This window comes from Pelophylax lessonae (assembly GCF_965119305.1).
Source record: "Pelophylax lessonae genome assembly, chromosome: 5".
NCBI classification, from domain to species: domain Eukaryota; kingdom Metazoa; phylum Chordata; class Amphibia; order Anura; family Ranidae; genus Pelophylax; species Pelophylax lessonae.
The window spans coordinates 529,594,920-529,614,139 of NC_138772.1; the positions used below are offsets into that span (position 1 = coordinate 529,594,920).

Here is a 19,220-nt window from a genome sequence, read left to right on the forward strand (position 1 = left end):
ACATCACGCCATTCGATAGCTCAACCCTCTAGGAGTCTATCCATAACCAGCTGATGCGGTGCCAGGGAGGGGTCATCCAACCATTGCTGCCAGATGGAGTAGAACTTCTTATGTGCATTACGGTGCTGGTAGGTCATCTTTTTTCAAATTAGCAAATTATTAACTTGTGCGATCCATTGTGCCATTGTTGGCACAAGGGAGGAGATCCAGTACCTGGCTATAAGTCTATGAGCCAAGTACAGCAAGCGTATAACAGCTATATGAGCATTCGGAGTCAGGGTCTCCACTTCCAGTGCGCCAAGTAAACACACTACCGGATCCTTAAGCAACTGAAAATTATAGACTCTAGAGATCGTGTCAACTACGGCAGTCCAATAACGTAATAGCTTTGGGCACCGCCATAGCATGTGAATAAGAGTACCCTGCTCCCTCACACACTTCGGACATGTAGGAGTAGTTCTACGACCCCATTTAAACAGCTGGACCGGAGTTCTTTAAGCCCTATGAAAAAGAAACAGGTGGGAGACCTTCTGCGAGGCCGATATAAAAACCATCGGTATCGAAGAGAGGCATAGCTCCCAAGTCTCACCATCGATAGGACCCAAATCTCTCTCCCATCCTGCCCTGGCCGGAAGGCTGGATGGGTCCTGCATGGAACTCAAGAGAAAAGTGTATGTATTGGAGATCATACACTTCTTGTCAGCGTTCTGAAAAACTTCCTTCATCAGGCTGGGGTCAGTCAGCCTAAGTGTTGAAATTCTGGACTGGGAGGACAGGGCATGCCGCAACTGCAAGTATCTGAAAAAGGGTTGTCTGGGAACCGCAAACTCCTGTTGCAATTCCATAAAAGACTTGAGTACATCAGCCCTATACAGTTGCGCCAAGAAGCTCACTCCCAGGGCTTCCCACTCATCCGCTCCCTCCACCTTAAGCAACTCGCAATAGTTTGAGTTTCGCCAAATTGGAGTGTGTGGGAAGGATCCTTGTACCTTCAATACACATTTGACACGTGACCATAACATTGTAAGCAATGTAATCGTCGGGGATGAGGCCGAGAGATGCATAAACCCAGCCTCTAAATGTACAAATAAAGTGTGCGGAGAGGTCGGGGGATCAGGAGGGCTCTAATAGGGTCAGTCAGGTCATGAACTCCCCAGCCTCCCAGATGTTGCAATTGAGAGGCCAGAAAGTATACCCTAGGGTTAGGGACCGCCAGTCCACCACTATCTTTTCCCATCTGAAGAGTAGAGAAAGCCTAATCCTGGCCGCCTTCCTGCTCTAGATCAAGTCGGGAAATAGCGACTCTATACATACAAACCACCTCCTAGGGATCCAGATGGGAGCATTATGAAGGACATAGAGGAGCTGGGGTGCCCACACCATCTTAATTAGATTGATCCTGCCTGCCACCGATAAATGGAGCTTACACCAGGATGTGCACTTATAGTGAAATTTATGCAGCAGCGGTACCAAGTTTAGTTCCACGTATTGGCCAAGGTCAGGGGATACTTGAATGCCTAAATATTTAAACCTGTCCACTACTCTCACTGACGAAGCACAGGCAGGTAGGGGTACCGTCAAGGGGTCTAAGAGAATAAGAACTGACTTATCCCAGTTAATGGAAAACCCCGAGAAGGAGCCAAAGTAGTTAATGAGGAACATAACTTCACGTACCGAACCCTCTGTGTCTCCCAAATAAAGCAAAGTATCGTCCGCGTAAAGCAATATGACATAAGTATGGGGACCCCGTCTGAAGCCCACAATCCCAGGGGAGGCTCGGATACAGGCCGCCAGAGGCTCAAGGCCATGGCAAACAGCATGGGTGAAAGGGGACACCCCTGCCTAGTTCCCCTGTACAGAGTGAAGGGTTCAGACAGTTCCCCATTGATCCTCAACCTCGCCGTTGGATTGGCATACAGCAACTTAACCCAAGCTAGAAAGGAGTCACCCACCCCAAAGCGTCGCAGCACTGCCCATAGATAGGGCCATTCGACACTGTCGAAGGCTTTGCCGGCATCCAGTGAAAATATAGCTCTATTATCCGGGTTATCCAAGGGAACCTGCATATTCAGAAAGAGGCGTCTTAAATTCTGTGCGGTGGAGAGTGACGGGATAAAACCCGACTGGTCTCTATGGATAATCTTATGTATGACCTTGGACAACCGAGAGGCCAGCGGGTCCTTATCAGATTTTGGTATGAGAACAATTATGGTTTCAGTCAAAGAGCTGGGCAATGTCCCCTTCTGCAATGCGGCATTGTATACCCGTAGAAGGATGGGCACGAGCTGCCCAGCATAGCGCCCATAGACCTCGGACGGAAGGCCGTCAGCCGCTGGCGATTTACCGTTCGGGGACAGACTTTAGTGCCAAGAGGAGCTCGTCTTCAGTCAGGGGGGCATTCAGCGTTGTAACGTCCAAGGGGGGCAGGCTGGGCAGCTCACAAGCATTCAGAAAGCCCTCTACTATGCGGGGGTCAGTAGAGACCTTTGAAGTGTATAAGTGAGAGAAAAAGTCTTGCAGCACCCGGCCGATGTCTGATGTGCTGCGCCCCTCCGCGCCCAGGGAGTCCTGGATCACCAAAAAAAAGGCTGCCGTACTCTCCCCCTCCTCAAAATGCCTCTGCTGCAGGAAAAACCTCTTATTCTCAGCCAGCTGAACAGCCACGGTTTTAGAGAGGATCTGAGCCGCCAACCATGAGCGCCATGTAGCGTCAGAAGGGTCACTTACATTGGTCTCCTCCGTGTTCTCCCAAGCCTTAGTGGAGGATCTAATGTTATTGATAGTGCGGATAAATTGTCCCAGCAGAAAGGCCTTGGCAGTGTCCCACACCCTCCCAATGTCAGCGGAATCTACAAAATAGAAGGACAGTATCGGTGACACGGGATCTGGGCTTGGGAACAGCGTCAGCCAAAATGGATTGAGTTTCCACAGGGTTCTCCCTTGCCTGGCAGGGAGGGACAACCGGATCCAAAATGGTGTGTGATCCGAGACCACTCCTGGCTCATAGTCGGCGGAGGCAACGAGAGGCAGGAGGGAACCATTACCAAAGCCCATATCTATTCTTGAAAGGCCTATGTGGGCAGCAGAAAAGCAGGAAAACTTTTGTATACCTGGGTGGCGCATCCTCCAGACATCCATCAGTCCAAGTTCCCCCATCAATTGAGAAAAAGGCGTCAGGCCTTCAATCAATGGGGGAGTACTGGAGTGAGGGGAAAATCTGTCCCAGTGGACGTCAAACACATTGTTATAATCACCCATCACCAGGAGGGGAACATCCAGTAACTTAGCTATATGTTCTGCCAGGATTTTGAGTATGACAGCAGAGTAGGGAGGCGGTATATACACAGCAATAAATACACAAGTCATTCCAGCAATAGTGCACAGTAAAATTACAAACCGCCCCTCTGGGTCCACCGCACTGGCGGAGCAAGCAAACCTGACCCCCCGTCTCACCAGGATACAAACCCCTCTGGAGTAAGTGGAGTAGGTGGAGTGGTATTGGTAATTAAAAACACTAGGGGCCAGGGTAGGCACAGGGTCAGGGGGCAAGTGAGTTTCCTGTAGACACACCACATCCGCTTGCAGTCTCTTGATGTTTCTAAACACCACAGTTCTCTTCACTGGATTGTTCAGTCCGCGAACATTCCAGGACAGTATGCATAAAGTATTAGCCATATCCATGCAGGTAAAACGTGAAATGTAGTGGCCAACACGGGATTATCAGGGCCGAGTCCCCAACCATCTCCAGCAGCACCAAGCAGGCACTGTACTTAGGATGGAGGTACAAAGCAGTGTAGTAGAGCCAAACAATGTAAGAGAGCTGATCAGCAGGCAAGGAGCACGGATTCCATGTATACAAGGCGCGTATGGCCAGTTCAGCAGGTAGAGTGCCAGTCCCATTGGAAGCAGGGGAAGAGAAGGGAAGGAAGGCAGTAGAACAGTCATAACCAGGGATGGGGAGTGCAGAGGCACCCCAGATTCCCAAAGCCAACATGGTCAGTTGGGAGGCAAACAGTTCTGGTAGTCGTCCAAATAGGATCCACAGGGGGAAAATGGTGAGAGACTACAGCTGGAAAATAGTCTCCACTAGAACAGCAAACTGAGAGGAACTGAAAACAGTCAGTACATGCAGAACAGCTCCCGCCTTACTTGCAACATGAAGGAGGCACCCGATCCCAGGTGTAGGGAAAACCATTGAGGGAGCAAAGAGCATTAGTAGCAGGCAGGCAAGCATGTTCAAGGAGCCCCACGCCGCGAAAAGGCCGCAGCACGCATCGCTCTGCCCTCCACTTCCAGCCATTGGGCGGCAGCTGCAGGTTTATCATAGAACAACACTTCATCCCTGCCAACCACACGGAGCATAGAGGGGTACACCATATCTTACTGTATATTCAGATCTCGTAATCTCCTTTTCACCTCCACAAATTTTCCTCTCTGTTTCTGAACTTCTGCAGAAAAATCCGGGAACAAGGAGACTTTGGAGTTGTCACCGATCAGCTTCCCCTACAGTCCTCTAGCCTTAGCCAGGACTGCGTCTGTCTTTATAATTTAAGAGCTTAACCACTTAAGCCCCGGGCCTGTTTTTCACACTCGGTGTTTACAAGTTAAAATCATTTTTTTTTTTTGCTAGAAAACTACTTAGAACCCCCAAACATTATATATATATATATTTTTTTTAGCAGAGACCCTAGAGAATAAAATGGAGATTATTGCAATATTTTTTATCACACCGTATTTGCGCAGCGGTCTTCCAAACGCAATTTTTTTGGAAAAAGTTCACTTTTTTTAATTAAAAAATAAGAAACCAGTAAAGTTAGCCCAATTTTTTTCCATAATGTGAAAGATAATGTTACGCCGAGTAAATAGATACCCAACATGTCATGCTTCAAAATTGCGCACGCTCACGGAATGGCGACAAACTTTGTTACTTAAAAATCCCCATAGGCGACATTTTAAAGATTTCTGCAGGTTGCCATCTTAGAGTTACAGAGGAGGTCTAGAGCTCAAATTATCACTCTCACTCTAACGATCGAAGTCGATACCTCACATGTGTGTAAACATTCCTTGTAATAGAAATAGGCACGCACGACAGGACCTTTTTTTTGTGAGATCTGGGGTCAAAAAGTCCTCAGATCTCACAAGTACACTAAAAGATGGAAAAAAGAGGGACCTTTAAACCGGTTGCTAGGCAACGACGTTTGCCGTCGCTCCAATCCTCCAAGACCATAGCGTTGACATCCTGTCTGTGAGGATCCAGGACCGGATCGTTTTCCCCGCTGCCAGCGGGTCCGGTAAGCCGGGAAAAGTACCGGGACGTGGCGGGAGGGGGGCACCTCTTCCGCCGCCACGGAAGGGTGATCCCGCGGCGAATCCAACACTGGGACCACCCTTATCGGAATGCCGACCGCCCGCCATTTTAAAAAATACCAGGGTTATGGCAGCTATCGATTGATCAACTTGGATACAACCAGCCTGCCGGATTTACATACAATTATCGCTAGCAGCTGGTATAGCTCCTATCAATAATCACTGTCTTCTCCCAACAGGAGAATACAATGGCTCGGCAGGAGAGATTCTCCGGTTAACACTGTGTGTGTTGATGGGGGAATCAAGCAAATTTCTTTCCTGCAACCTGTGGTTGCAAGAAAGAAATTTGCTTAGTGTACGACCTGCCTAAGGGCATAGTTGCCAACGTTTGAAAAAAATTTCCAGGGACACTTTGTAGCGCAGCTATCAATTACTTACCACGCCCATGCCCACCCACTCCACATAATTAATCTCCGTCTACTTATCATCAGATTATAGGGTCTACTCAAGAGAGAATTACAGGAAATTGAAAAGGGAATTTTAAACTTGAAGCCAAAGTAGCAGAGTTGGAATAATTCTCCCATTCAGCTGCACTACTTCTGCCTAAAGTTTAAAATTCTCGTCACAATTCCCTGCAATTCTAAAATGTCAAATGTGCTCAGGTGTGACCATACAAAAAATGGAATATGGAAATATAAATAAAGTGCAAAGTGTAAATAAGTACATTGCCGGGACAATGTAAATTACACGGGACAGGCTTCTATTTGCCGAGACTGTCCCGGGAAAAACAGGACAGTTGGCAAGTATGTAAGGGGGATTTAGGCCAGAGTGAGAAATTATGAGTAAAGGTATTGGAAGGCTATATTTGGAAAGCTACTTTGTAGGTTTTAGTGTTAAGGTCAACATGTTGTCTATTTGACCCTTGCTTTCCGCCCATTCAGACACTGCCCCTCCCCCTCCCTCCCTTCCTGATCTGCAGTTCACATGGCCAGTGTCACACACATGATGGTAGTTAGTCACATTTAACTGGAACTGTTCTGTAATGTTGAAGACATTTCATAGCTTCTCCTCAATGCCACTTCTTCAGTGGCTTGGAGAAAAGCTAAAAAACTGAAAGCCACTTCTTCAGAACTGAGGAAGTTGCTTGGAAGAGTTACAAAACATCTATAGTGTAAGAGAACAAGTCCAGAGGAGTGTGACTAACTACTACATGATATGCCATGACCTGGATAAATGAGAACCTTCAAAGACATACATTAACCAATTTAAGTGCCGGTTCACACTTGTGCGATGTGGGAACCTTGCGAATCCACTGCGGGTTCCCGCATCGCATTGAACTTGCATGGCAGTTCACACTGCCATATGCGAATCGCTGGGGGTGTCAATACAAAGTTAACAACACCCCCAGATCAGCTCGCATGTCGCAGTGTGAACTGACAGTTCGCACATGAATCGGATCGCATGGGTGTGAACCACCATCCGATCCGATTCTGCTGCGGACCCAAAAAAGGGTCCTGTGCGAGTTCAGTCCGATTCAGATGCGAATTCAGTCATAGAATCTGTATGGCTGAATTAGCATCGCACAGACATCGCATGTGATTTCAGGAGCAGTGCGCTCCAAATCATATGCGATGTCTGTCATTGCAGAAGTGTGAACTGCCACTAAGACCGGAAGGATTTGCCCCCTTAATGACCAGGCCCTATTTTGCAATTCGGCACTGCGTTATTTTAATGGACAATTGCGTACCGAAATAAAATTGACGTCCTTTTTTCCCCACAAATAGAGCTTTCTTTTGGTGGTATTTGATCACTTGTGCGATTTTTATTTTTTGAGCTATAAACAAAAAAAGAGCCACAATTTTGAAAAAAAAAAAAAAAAAAACAATATTTTTCACATTCGGCTACATAACATTCTCAAAAAAAAAAATGTAAAAATCTACATTTTTTAACATTTTAGACCAATTTGTTTTCTGCTACATATTTTTGGTAAAAAAAATCGCAATAAGCGTATTTTGATTGGTTTACGCAAAAGTTATCGCGTCTACTAACTACGGGAAAGATTTATGTCATTTTTATTGTTTATTTTTTACTAGTAATGGCCGCGATCGGCCGCGATTTTTTGCGGGACTGCGACATTGCGGCCGACAGATCGGACCCCTAACTGGCATTTATGACACTGTTGGGGGTACCAGTGACATTACTACAGTAATCAGTGCTAAAAATATGCACTGTTACTGTAATAATGACACTGGCAGGGAAGGGGTTAACACTGTGGTGTGATCAAGGGGTTAAATGTGAGCCTAGGGGAGTGATTCTAACTGTGCGGGGCGTGGTTTGTGAAATGATGGTGACTATCATTAGGGGAGTTTTACTGCCATGTAGAAGTGATTAGGTGGCTTTACAGCTGCCCAGGATACTTCTGCTATAGAGAGAGAGAAGCTGTCTGAATATTTTATACTATTTAAATATTTGATTTGTGGGGTTGATATTACCCATTAATTGTCATGAGGTATTGTATATTTCCTTAGCAGGCAAAAGGCCCAAAAAAAAGAGGCGCCCTTGGTTTTCCATAGCAATAGGTGATTGATACATGAGCAGAATCCAGTCTTCTGGTTACCCCCTGTCCTGGGGACCCACAATCAAACGTCCCTTTTCCCCTTTGTTTAATTAACCTCCACTGTTGTATTTTCTACAAACCTAATAAAATACTTCTGAGAATGTAGTGCCATCTTCTCATGATTTGACCCTTTCAAATACACATACTGTACTCAGGGCTCAAAATTTCAAGTCCTGAGCTACTAGCCAGGCCTTAAGAGTTACTCCTCACCAGTTGCCCCACCCAATCCCTACCCTCCCCAGGCTCTAATTCCGCCCCTAAACACACCCTCGTAAATTATCTCATGAAATTACATTGTTAAAAGTTTTATGCAGAATTAAGTTACAAAAATAATTTTTAACAACATATACAATATTAACATAAAGTATATCCGCACCCATCAGTGCAGCCTATCAGTGCCCATCAGTGCAGCCTATCAGTGCCCATCAGTGCAGCATATTAGTGCTGCCTTATCAGTGTCCATGAGTGCAGCCTATCTGTGCCCATCAGTGCTCATCAGTGAAGCATATCAGATCTGCCTTATCAGTGAAGCCCCATTAGTGCAGCATATCAGTGCCACCTCATCAGTGGCCATTAGTGCAGCCTCTTTAGCGGTCATCAGTGCAGCCTATCAGTGCCCATCAGTGCAGCCTATTAGTGACCATCAGTGCAGCATATCAGTACCGCCTTATCAGTGCAGCCCCATCAGTGCAGCTTATCAGTGCCGCCTCATCAGTGCTCATCAGTGCAGCCTCATAAGTGCCCATCAGTGCAGCCATATTAGTGCAGCATATTTATGCTCTTTTTAGTGCAGCCTATTAGTGCCCATCAGTGCAGCTTATCAGTGCCCATCAGTGCCACCTCATTGATTGACAGCTGGCTCCGCCTCTCAGTATACAGCTGGGAGATGGAGCCAACTGCGCCTGCCCCCTCCTCTGCCCGGTGCTCCAGTGAGCATTGCAGGAGCAGAGCAGAGAGGTGAGAATATAGGTGTAGCACCCTCCCAGATAGGCTGCTACTAAGGTTAGGCACATTTCGTTTTTTGTGGCTCAGTAGTGCAGCATGTAATTGATTTGGGCTGATCTGGGCTCTGCAGGCTGCGAGTTTGAGTGCGTCCCCTTGTCTTCTGGAGGCTTAGTGGGTGGGAGAATCAAATTAGCAAGCTAAATATTTATGCAGCTTCAGTTAATCCCTTAGGGAAGGTGCCCAGATGTTGGCTGGGAGAGTGCATAAATAGTCTGGAGCCTGGTAGAGCAGTGTTCTTGCTCAGGAGGAGAGGGTCCCAGCCATAAGGGCTGCTGCCTTTCCTGGCAGTCCAGCTGAAGATCTTGCTAGTTTCATGCATAGCTGGAGGGCTATTCTTCTGCAAGTATCTAGAGAGCTTAGAGAGGTTTCACCGAAGATCTGCTCTGGAAGCTCACTTAGGAGACTGCCTGAGTCTGGAGGGAGACATCCAAGTCCCCGGGACACCATGAGTACAGATCTGAGAGAGAGGGAACCTAGTGACTGTTGCTGCTGTCAACCCCTGATGCACCAGTATTAAGGCTTGCCTGGCCTGGAACATTACTTATGGTGCCCCAGTGCTATCCACTTCATGTCCTACTGCTCAAGGGGCTGTTCTAAAGAGTAGATATAAAGGGAAGAGTGTTCACACATTTCTGTTCAGTGTTCTGGAGTATCCCACAGCCTCCATCCAATTAAATCTGCAATAAACTTGGAGGCAACTTTTTATTTGTTTATTTGAGCCAAGTGAGAGAATGTTGCTGTTTGCCTGGCTGCTGCTACACAGAGGGAAAATAACCTGGGACACAAATCAGTGGCCCTTGTGGGAGATTGTGCTACATGTATTTTCATAAGTGATGGAACTAACTAATAATAAAATTCAGCCATAGATAAAAAAAAAAAACTGTGCAGAACAAGTATCTAAAATTAATATTATTTTTTTTTACACACATACATATATATATATATATATTAAAAAAGAATAGCGCAACCATGCAAAAGAAATGACTATTAAATATGGAGACAATCCATAAATAAAAATGGGGGTTTAGTCCCACCATATGGCCATATCGTGCTCAAGCCCACCACTGCGTCAAAGTAACCCATTATCAGTGGGTCCTACACTATCCATAAAAAAGGGGTGAATCCAGCCTCTCCAACCCTTGGAGACAACACTCCTTGCTGGGATGGATGTGCTAATGCACTACAAAGGACTCCTCCTATATCTACTTGATGGTGGACTCTGATAGAGTACAGGTGTGTGTGGGGGGTGGGATGCTCAACCTCAGAAGTCTGGTCAGAAGGTTGAGCATCCCACCCCCCACACACACCTGTACTCTATCAGAGTCCACCATCAAGTAGATATAGGAGGAGTCCTTTGTAGTGCATTAGCACATCCATCCCAGCAAGGAGAGTTGTCTCCAAGGGTTGGAGAGGCTGGATTCACCCCTTTTTTATGGATAGTGTAGGACCCACTGATAATGGGGTACTTTGACAGAGTGGTGGGCTTGAGCACGATATGGCCATATGGTGGGACTAAACCCCCATTTTTATTTATGGATTGTCTCCATATTTAATAGTCATTTCTTTTGCATGGTTGCGCTATTCTTTTTTAATATACATGTTGCTTGGTCCATAGCTGCACCGGCTTTAGATATACATGTTCAGGGTTTGCTCCCCCAATTTTTTGCTTGTTTAATATATATATATATATATATATATATATATATATATATATATCTCAGATCTATCTCTACATATATATATATATATATACCGTATTTTCCGGCGTATAGGACGACTGGGCGTATAAGACGACCCCCCTATTACATGATCTACCGGTAATACTTATACTTAGGTTACCTTGGAGATATTATACTCGGCGTATAAGACGACCTCCCATTTTTGGGGGATTTTTTTGAGGTTCAAACGTAGTCTTATACGCCAGAAAATACAGTATATATATATATATATATATATATATATATATATATATTACATAGATGTCAAATCTATCTATATATATATATATATATATATATATATATATATATATATATATATCAAATCTCTCTCTCTCTATATATATATATATATATATATATCCTATGCAGTTTATTATTTTGCATAAAGTCATATTGGTATCATGGCCCTTTAACACCCCAAATACACCCTGTGTGTGTGTGTGCGTTTTTCTTTTTTTTTGTGTTAACACTGGCTTGTGGTATTTTAAAATACGAATGCCTACGCTTTATAAATTTTAATAGCTGATAAAGGCTTCTTCTAAAAACAGGATTTCCCAAAGCGATATGAATTATTTACACTGTCATTAATTATCAACAATGGTAAGCGGCGGTAATGGTGGGCGATTGTTTATTTAAAGAAATGAGATTGTCCTCCGGAGAGGAAAAGTTTATTTCTTACACAGAATTTCCACAACAGAGCTTGCTATAGAGATGTGACTTTTAATCCTTGCTCAAATCTCAGTAATATGTTCATGATTACAGTATGATCCACTGATAAACATAATGTTTGGCATGAGGCTGTTCTCCTGCATTACCTAAATCAAACCCCAAAGAAGCCATTAATAGTTATGTCTTTAGAAATTTAATAAATTATTTTCTTGATTAATTACTGATCTCTAGCCTTACCTTCAGGCTCCATTCTCACCTGGGCATATCATTTTCAGGAGTGTTTTTGGGCTTTATTCTGTATTTTTTTCTGGTTTTTTTCAGGCCTTTTTTCTGGCTTATTTCAGAAGTTTTTTCTGGATTTTTTCAGACGTTTTTTCTGGCTTTTTTCAGACGTTTTTTCAGGCTTATTTCAGGGGGTTTTTTTGGGCTTATTTCAGGCGTTTTTTGCAGGTGTTTGGAGGCAGGCATTGACATCTAACACAAACGCTTGTAATATGCCAAAAAAGAAGCTCATGTACTTTTTCAGGCGTTTTGCTTCAGGCGACAAAACTCTCATATGTGAACAGGGGCCATTGAAATGAATGGTATTTTGCTTGTTGGGTGTTTTGAGACTTCAGAGATGAGCGTTTTATGAGCTGAAATTCACTCAGGTGTGAACAGGGCCCCAGTCTTGCACAGTTGTACAGGCTCCTCTTTGTATTGCTATTTTTTTTTTTTTGTGATTTTTGTAGCATGAATATAAGTAGATGCTGGGCTTTCCCTATTTGTATGTCAATGAACTTGTTGGACTGGTACATGAAGCTGCAGCAACAGGAAATGATGTTGGCAGGAAGTAGGGGGAAGGAACAAAGGACTTGAACACAATCATATGCTGAGGACACAAAGGAAGCAATTTTTTGCAGGACTCCAAGAAGCAGTCTGTTAGAAATCCTGGAAGATCACTCCGTAATATTACCTGGAGATAACACTAGATCTAGAACATAAATTATCCGTGCTAATTTTGCTGGGAAGGATACATAGCTTGTGCATTTGTACAATGTATGCATATTTTGTGATACTTTGTATGCCGTGAACTGTTTTTCCTACAATTGTTTGTATAGCATGTTTTGTTTAGTAAAGTATTAATACAAAACAGAGGTTTTTATTCTTCCTTGTTTTTACCACAAAAAACCTTAAAGCGGATTTCCGGCCTCAAAATCCACTTTTGGCCATCCGCTTGCTCAGTGTCACCTAATAAAGATATGGATAGTCCCGATTTATTTTAATTACTTACCTTGATATTGAAGAAAATATACTTACCTTTCTTCCACTTCCTCCCTCTGCAGCCGCGGCCCGCAACGTCACTTCCTGCTTGCATTGATTCCTGGGAGCTGAACGTCATCGCTTCCAGGAATCAATGCGCCTGCACCGGCCCCGCTCGTCACTTCCGGTGCAGGCGCGTCATTCCCTGCTAAACAGCTTCTGGGCAGGGATGACGCGCCTGCCCCGGAACCGACGAGCGGGGCCGGTGCAGGGCATTGTGGGACCAAAGAGGACACAGAGGAGAACGCGCTGGCTTCAGCTGCCGACACCTGAGATGGCAGCGCTGGAAAAGACATTTTCAAGGTAAGTATTTCTTCTAAAAGATAAGTGCGACCTGGGACAGTTCAGAGGCTATCCATTATGGAATGTACTAGCCCTGACTGTCCCGGGGGTATTTTTATTGAAAAATACTTTCCGAGGCAGGAACTCCGCTTTAAACAATGCAAAGCAAAATACTGTCCTGTACTGAGGTTGCTTTAAGAAGGTCACAGCGAGTCAGATAGAGCCCACTTCATTTCCTGGCTCAAGGATGTCCAGCATCATCTAGCTATTTCCTCCCCAGCCTAAATGCCCTTGGCCCACCTCCTGCATTAATTTGATTTTATTGCTTTCAATCATGAAGGCTAAGCATTGTCTGCATTAAATAAAGCCTGCCTTGAATGACCTCCAGATTGAGATCCACCCATCAAGGCATTTTGATTGTTGCAAAACTCCTCCCAGGAGATAGTCCACAGCTTGCATCAGGGCTGAGGGCTCCTGAGAGGAGTACTGAGACAGGGTGTTGAAACGTTTTCAGGAAGCTACGTGCAGCATGCTGTAGCCCCTCCACCCATGATCCATGATCTAGAGACTCAGTGATGACCACACTGGATATAATATGAGACATGCCATAAATACAGAAAGATTTTATTTAAAAATGTCTTTAGCATGTTAATGAGGGAGGAGCGGAGGACTCGGGGAAGACAAAAATAAAAATGTAGAAGTGGTGGCAGAGAAGATTAAAGGCAGCAGTGAGGAACAAATGAACTATATGAATTAAAGTGGATGGAAAGAAAACAACTAATACCTGTTAAATTTTGCTTCCCAATTGCTTTGATACGACCCAGAGATATTTTCCAATAACCATTTCCAGACCGCCCTCTAATAGCAGACTTACTGCTACAGGGCGGCCCTCCTGCACAGGATCACGTATATATACAGTACATGATTCTGCACTTCCACCTACAGGGGGCGCGTGCCGCTTCTGCTCTGATTAATCACAGCAGAAGCTGATCTGTGGGAGCCAGGCACCCGATTGGTGTAAACAAGGCAGATCTCTGTTCTGACAGGGGGAAGGGATAGATTTTGTGTCCCTGCAAAGCAGGGAATAAAAGCCATCTTTTCCCTTAGTAAGAGCAGCACAGTGTGCGCCATAACACTGGCTAGGCACACAGTTAACCCTTTGATCGCCCCTGATGTTTAACCCCTTCCCAGCCAGTGGTATTAGTACAGTGACAGTGCATATTTTTAGCACTGATCACTGTATTAGTGTCACTGGTTGCTGCAAAGTGTCAAAACTGTCAGGGGTCAGATTTTTCACCGCAATATCGCAGTCCCGCTATAAGTCGCTGATTGCCTCCATTTCTAGCATAAAAAAAAACATTTTATTTGGGTAAAGCATTGCATGATCGCGCAATTGTCAGTTAACGAAACATAGTGTCGTATCACAAAAAATGGCCTGGTCATTCGGGTTGGGGGTGGGGGTAAATCGTCCGGAAGTCAAGTGGTTAACTTCCCTGGGGGTATTCCCAAGTGTGGCTCGGGGTTAATATACAGTGCCAAAAGCGGTAACCACGAACCACAATTGGGATTACCCCACAATCAAACTTACCTTCCACTGACCCAAGGGTAAAGAAGCATTGTTGCTGCGTCTGTCAATGGACGATAGAGAAATTGGGTATAGATACACTTTAACTGCTTGCCGACCTCCCGCCGCATAAATACTGTGGCAGGCTGGCTCGGCTGCGCGAATCGATGTAGGGGTATGTCTGTTGGAGTGGTGTTGGGGGGCATGGGAGTGGTGTTGGGGGGGCGAGTGTGCGTCGCCGGCGGCGGCATGCTCCCGGCACCACTAGGCAGCAGGGATGCCAATCCAAGGGACCAGTGGCCGCGATTGCTGCTGGGTACCCGCGACCGCTCCCAGCTGAGAGAGAAGGACGGGCAGCTGTTGTAAACACAGCTGACCGTTCTCTCTGTAATGATCACAGAGTGCCTGTGATCCTTCTATATAGGATCACAGGTCTCTGTGGTCATTCCACAAGCCCATCCCCCCAGTTAGAAAACACTCCCCTAGGCTCACACTTAACCCTTTGATTGTCCCTGGTGTTAACCCCTTCCCTGCCAGTGTCATTATTACAGTAACAGTGCATATTTTTAGCACTGATTACCGTAGTAATGTTACTGGTCCCACCAAAAGTGTCAAAAATGTCAGTTAAGGGTCCTATCTGTCTGCCGCAATGTCTCAGTCCCGCTAAAAATCGCTGATCGCCGCAATTACTAGTAAAAAAATTAATAAATAAAAATGACATAAATCTTTCCCCTAGTTTGTAGATGCAGTAACTTTTGCGCAAACCAATCAATATACTCTTATTGCGATTTTTTTTTTTTTACCAAAAATATGTAGCAGAATACAAATTGGCCTGAAAGGATAAAAAAATTTTGATTTCAATTTTTTTTTTTTTTTTTGGGGAATGTTATATAGCAGAATGTGAAAAATATTGTTTTTTTTTTTGTTTTTTTTCAGAATTGTCACATTTTTTTGTTTATAGCACAAAAAATAAAAATCGCAGAGGTGATCAAGTACGGGGAAAAGAAAACTCTATTTGTGGGGGAAAAAGACATCAATTTTATTTGGGTGCAGCATCGCACGACCGCGCAATTGTCCATTAAATTAACGCAGTGCCGAATCGCAAAATATTTCCTGGTCATTGAGGGGGCAAATCCTTCTGGTCCAGAACTGGTTAATCTTGAACTAAAAATAGAACAACTGTTTATTTGTTTTTTTTTTTTAAACTATTTAATAGAAAACAACACATGCCTAAACAAAGCAGACGTTATACTGTAAATTACATAACAGAGAAACTCAGAGACACCCCAGTGCAAAGTTACCAGTTTATTGTTCTTTAATAAATACAATGATCCCAATTGTGTATACACAATGTGCTCCTTCAGCCTCGACAAGCTAGAAATCACAGTATTTTCTGCTCCAAAACACTTTAAAAATAAAAAAATATAGAACACTGGATACTATTGAGTAACATAGGAGACGGGCTAAGGGTTTGCAAATCAACACATTTACAAAGTAAAAGCCACGATTAGAAGTATTTTGTAGTGATAAAACATTTATTTATCAAAAAAAAAAAAAAAAGAATACAGAAGAGTTTCAGTTATCTTTAAAGTTATTCAACAATTTGATATATTTTATTTATATTTGTTTTGTTACTTTCGGGTGACAAGGATTACATAAAAAAAAAATCAATATAATAATTAGCAGCAATTAACAGTTAAGGATATTGTTTATTAAACAGATTAATATCAGCACCAAAGCTCATTTTATCTCTTTCTCAATAAGAAATGGCAACCAAAATATATCACCTTAGTATTTAAACTACAAACTTGCTTTTTCTTGATCTGAATATTATATAATTATTTAATATTAATTTTAACATTTATATGTTGTATATTGTGCTTTCTAATTTTTTGTAAAGAAAAAAAAAAAATATATATATATATATTTTTTTTTTTTTGGTTTAATAAACTGAAAAGCCCAGAAAGTTTACAAAAATTTGAGAAAAAAAAAATCATATATTATAATTATATAGGAAACAGCCAGAAGCCAGTGGTTATCGAAAAAAAAGTATATTGTTTTCTACTATTTATAAACTATCAAAATAGATTTTAAATGAACAACATTTTTTATAAATATTTTAATTTCATATTTACATTTTTGCGATATATCACGTTCTGCAGCCTATTCTGTGTCTTACATCTATCGGAGTCTAAGGGCATCAAAGTTAATTTCTAGTGAAACACAAAAATCTAAAAATCATTAAACTATGGCCTAAATAAATTTAGCTTTTAATGCTGCTTTTGAAAGAAATGGTGTTGTTTCTACCCCTTTTTCCAGCCTGTCACAGCCCTAAAGTCCTTCTGCTGGCATGGCTGGTCTAGCTAAAAATAAAATAAAAAATTAAAAGTGGGTGAGACAGTGTGATCCCAAAATTAAATCTATCAAAGTGAGGATGATAGAGGTACTTCTACAGCCCGTAGAAGACGAAGACGATAAAAAAAAAAATAAAATAAAAAATACAGTGCCAACATGACAATATTTTTAAAGTTTACTGATGAACTGATAAATTTTCTCACAACTGGAATCCTCCTATAAAATTATTGATAGCTGAATGTTTGTTGGGTTTTTGCTACTGTCTGTACCCCATTGATGAGATTATTCTGTTACTTCCTGAGTCCCTCTGCCACAGACAGCAAAAAAAAAAAAAAACCTAGCAAAGGTCCTAACCATTTCTGGTGCTATCTAAAACCTACATCTCAAATATCAATATATTTTTTGGGTCAGCACCACAGGGTAAAATTAAAAAAAAAACGTAATGGAATGAGCATGGCTACTAATGGCTAGTACATGGGGTGACTGCTTTTCAAAACAATCTTTGGTCCTCATAGCTCTGTTTACAAGAGTGAACATCAAAATTGACCTCCCAGAAGTTAAAGTCAGGTCAATATGTACAGTTGGCAGATTAGATTTCATCGGTGCAAATTGAGCCCGGTGGGAATGGAGGGGGGTGGGTTTGGGGGTTTAACAGGAAACCTCCATGGATTTAACATTGTTGTGGTCGTCCATTCTGGTGTCCGTGTGAGAGCGTCCCCGGTTCCCTTCTCCCGTCTGCGCTCGGCTGCGGTTGCCTTCACCGGTGTGGGAGCGGCTGCGGGAGCCCTCGTTGGTGTGAGACCGGCTCCTGTTTCCGTCCATGGAGGAGACGCTGGCGCCAGAGTTTGTTCGGGATCTCATTAGCCTAGTCATGCTGGCTGCGGGCACTGTGAAAGAGGTTTTAAAAATTTGAAGGCATTCTTAATGAAGATCATAACGTGCATTTAAAATATGTGGATACCTGTCACATACTCAACCTAGATGCCCATAGCAGTACAGAAATCTAAGATATGTGTGAGAGCCGCTCAGGCTGTATGGGAATGAAGTTCTGTGCCCACCGCTGTGAGTGCTGATCTGGGAAGAGAGCTACTCTATGCTCCAGGCAATGGTAGAGAGTGATTAGGTGTCCCGTGAGCCGCACATCAAGTCATAACTTGCTGTATGGTAGTGAATGGCAGTCTGATTCCATCCCCATTAGTTAGTTCTGGTGGGCGGAGTGAAACGCGTTGGGGCGTGGTCTGGTGGGGGTCCTGGCTGCGACTGCCATTCACTATTATACAGTAGGTTTAGATTAGATATAGTGATCGGCCGATATCGGATTGTCATTGCCCATACCGATATTTTGGCCATTGAATATTGGTATTGGCCGATATTTTTGTACATTTAAAAAAAATGTTTTTTTTTTTACACTTGAAAAGTACTGTTGTGGAGGGATCTGGGGGGTCTAAAAGACCCTAAACCCCTCCTCTGCACTAATCTGTCGATCCCTAATTAGATACCTAATCACTCTCAACCAGTACATAAATCTACTACAGTAGGTCATACAAATTATTGGCTTACAACACTAACAATACTTATTTTATTAGATTAATTTTCAGTAAGTACACATTCAGAGATATTATGTTAACATTGTGTCAGGACCTGGATCATCTGTTGGTGGCACTGTTCTTCCAACAGCGGAAGGTTGTAGTTTCAGTGTCCCCCAACAGGTGTCTCCAAGCAGCCAGCAGATCCCACTAATCAGTTTCCACCTGATGCTGGCTGCTGGTAGGTTATTTAGGCCCTTCCCTACTAGTGCCTCATGCTGCCAGATAATGCGTGCCATTTATTCTTATCCTGATCTTGTTCCTGATGCCAGTTTTGGTTCCTCCTTTCCTATCTGTTCCATGCATCTTCAGTTTTCCCTCGCTGTGCTGTGTCCCCCATTTTGTATATATTTTATATAGTTAGTTGCTAGTTAGGCTTTCTGTGTGTTAGGCAGTTTAGTTAGGTATTCTGTCACTGGGTTTTTGGTTCACTTAAATCAATATGTTTTCTGCTTGCTGGTGTTTGGAAGAGAAGACTACAGATAAGCAGATACAACATACCTGAGTGCAGTCATTACACAGGGTATACTACTTTAACCTAACCAAGAAGGTAAGGTTTCCAATAAGGTCGGACTCACAAAAAAACATTTTTGATAAAGTTCAAGTTTGTTTCTGCCTGGAATTCAGCTTTAGGACAATCTCCTTCAAATGTAGATATAAAAAAAACAAGACTACAGATAATCTTTTGGAAATAAAAGCATTACTTACTGTAGCCCATTCCCTGGACAAAGTATTTAAAGGCTTCTGTAAGCTTTGCCGGCTAAAAATAAAAAAAAAAACATGAATGAATAATTTTGCTAGTTATCACTTGT

The 19,220-nt window shown here is 43.2% G+C and overlaps 1 protein-coding gene across 1 annotated transcript in view; it reads right to left on the bottom strand.

Annotated features, from left to right (window-relative positions):
• Positions 1–17,127: 17,127 nt before the first annotated feature.
• The window catches only part of NDRG1 (N-myc downstream regulated 1), a 120,156-nt gene continuing 118,063 nt past the window's right edge, over positions 17,128–19,220 (bottom strand). Inside the window, exons 15-16 of the mRNA XM_082258717.1 lie at positions 19,117–19,168; positions 17,128–17,709 (exon numbers count right to left, since the gene is read on the bottom strand). Coding sequence (XP_082114843.1) covers positions 17,471–17,709; positions 19,117–19,168 — 291 coding nt within the window. The 3' untranslated portion in view covers positions 17,128–17,470. The remainder of the gene's footprint in view (positions 17,710–19,116; positions 19,169–19,220) is intronic.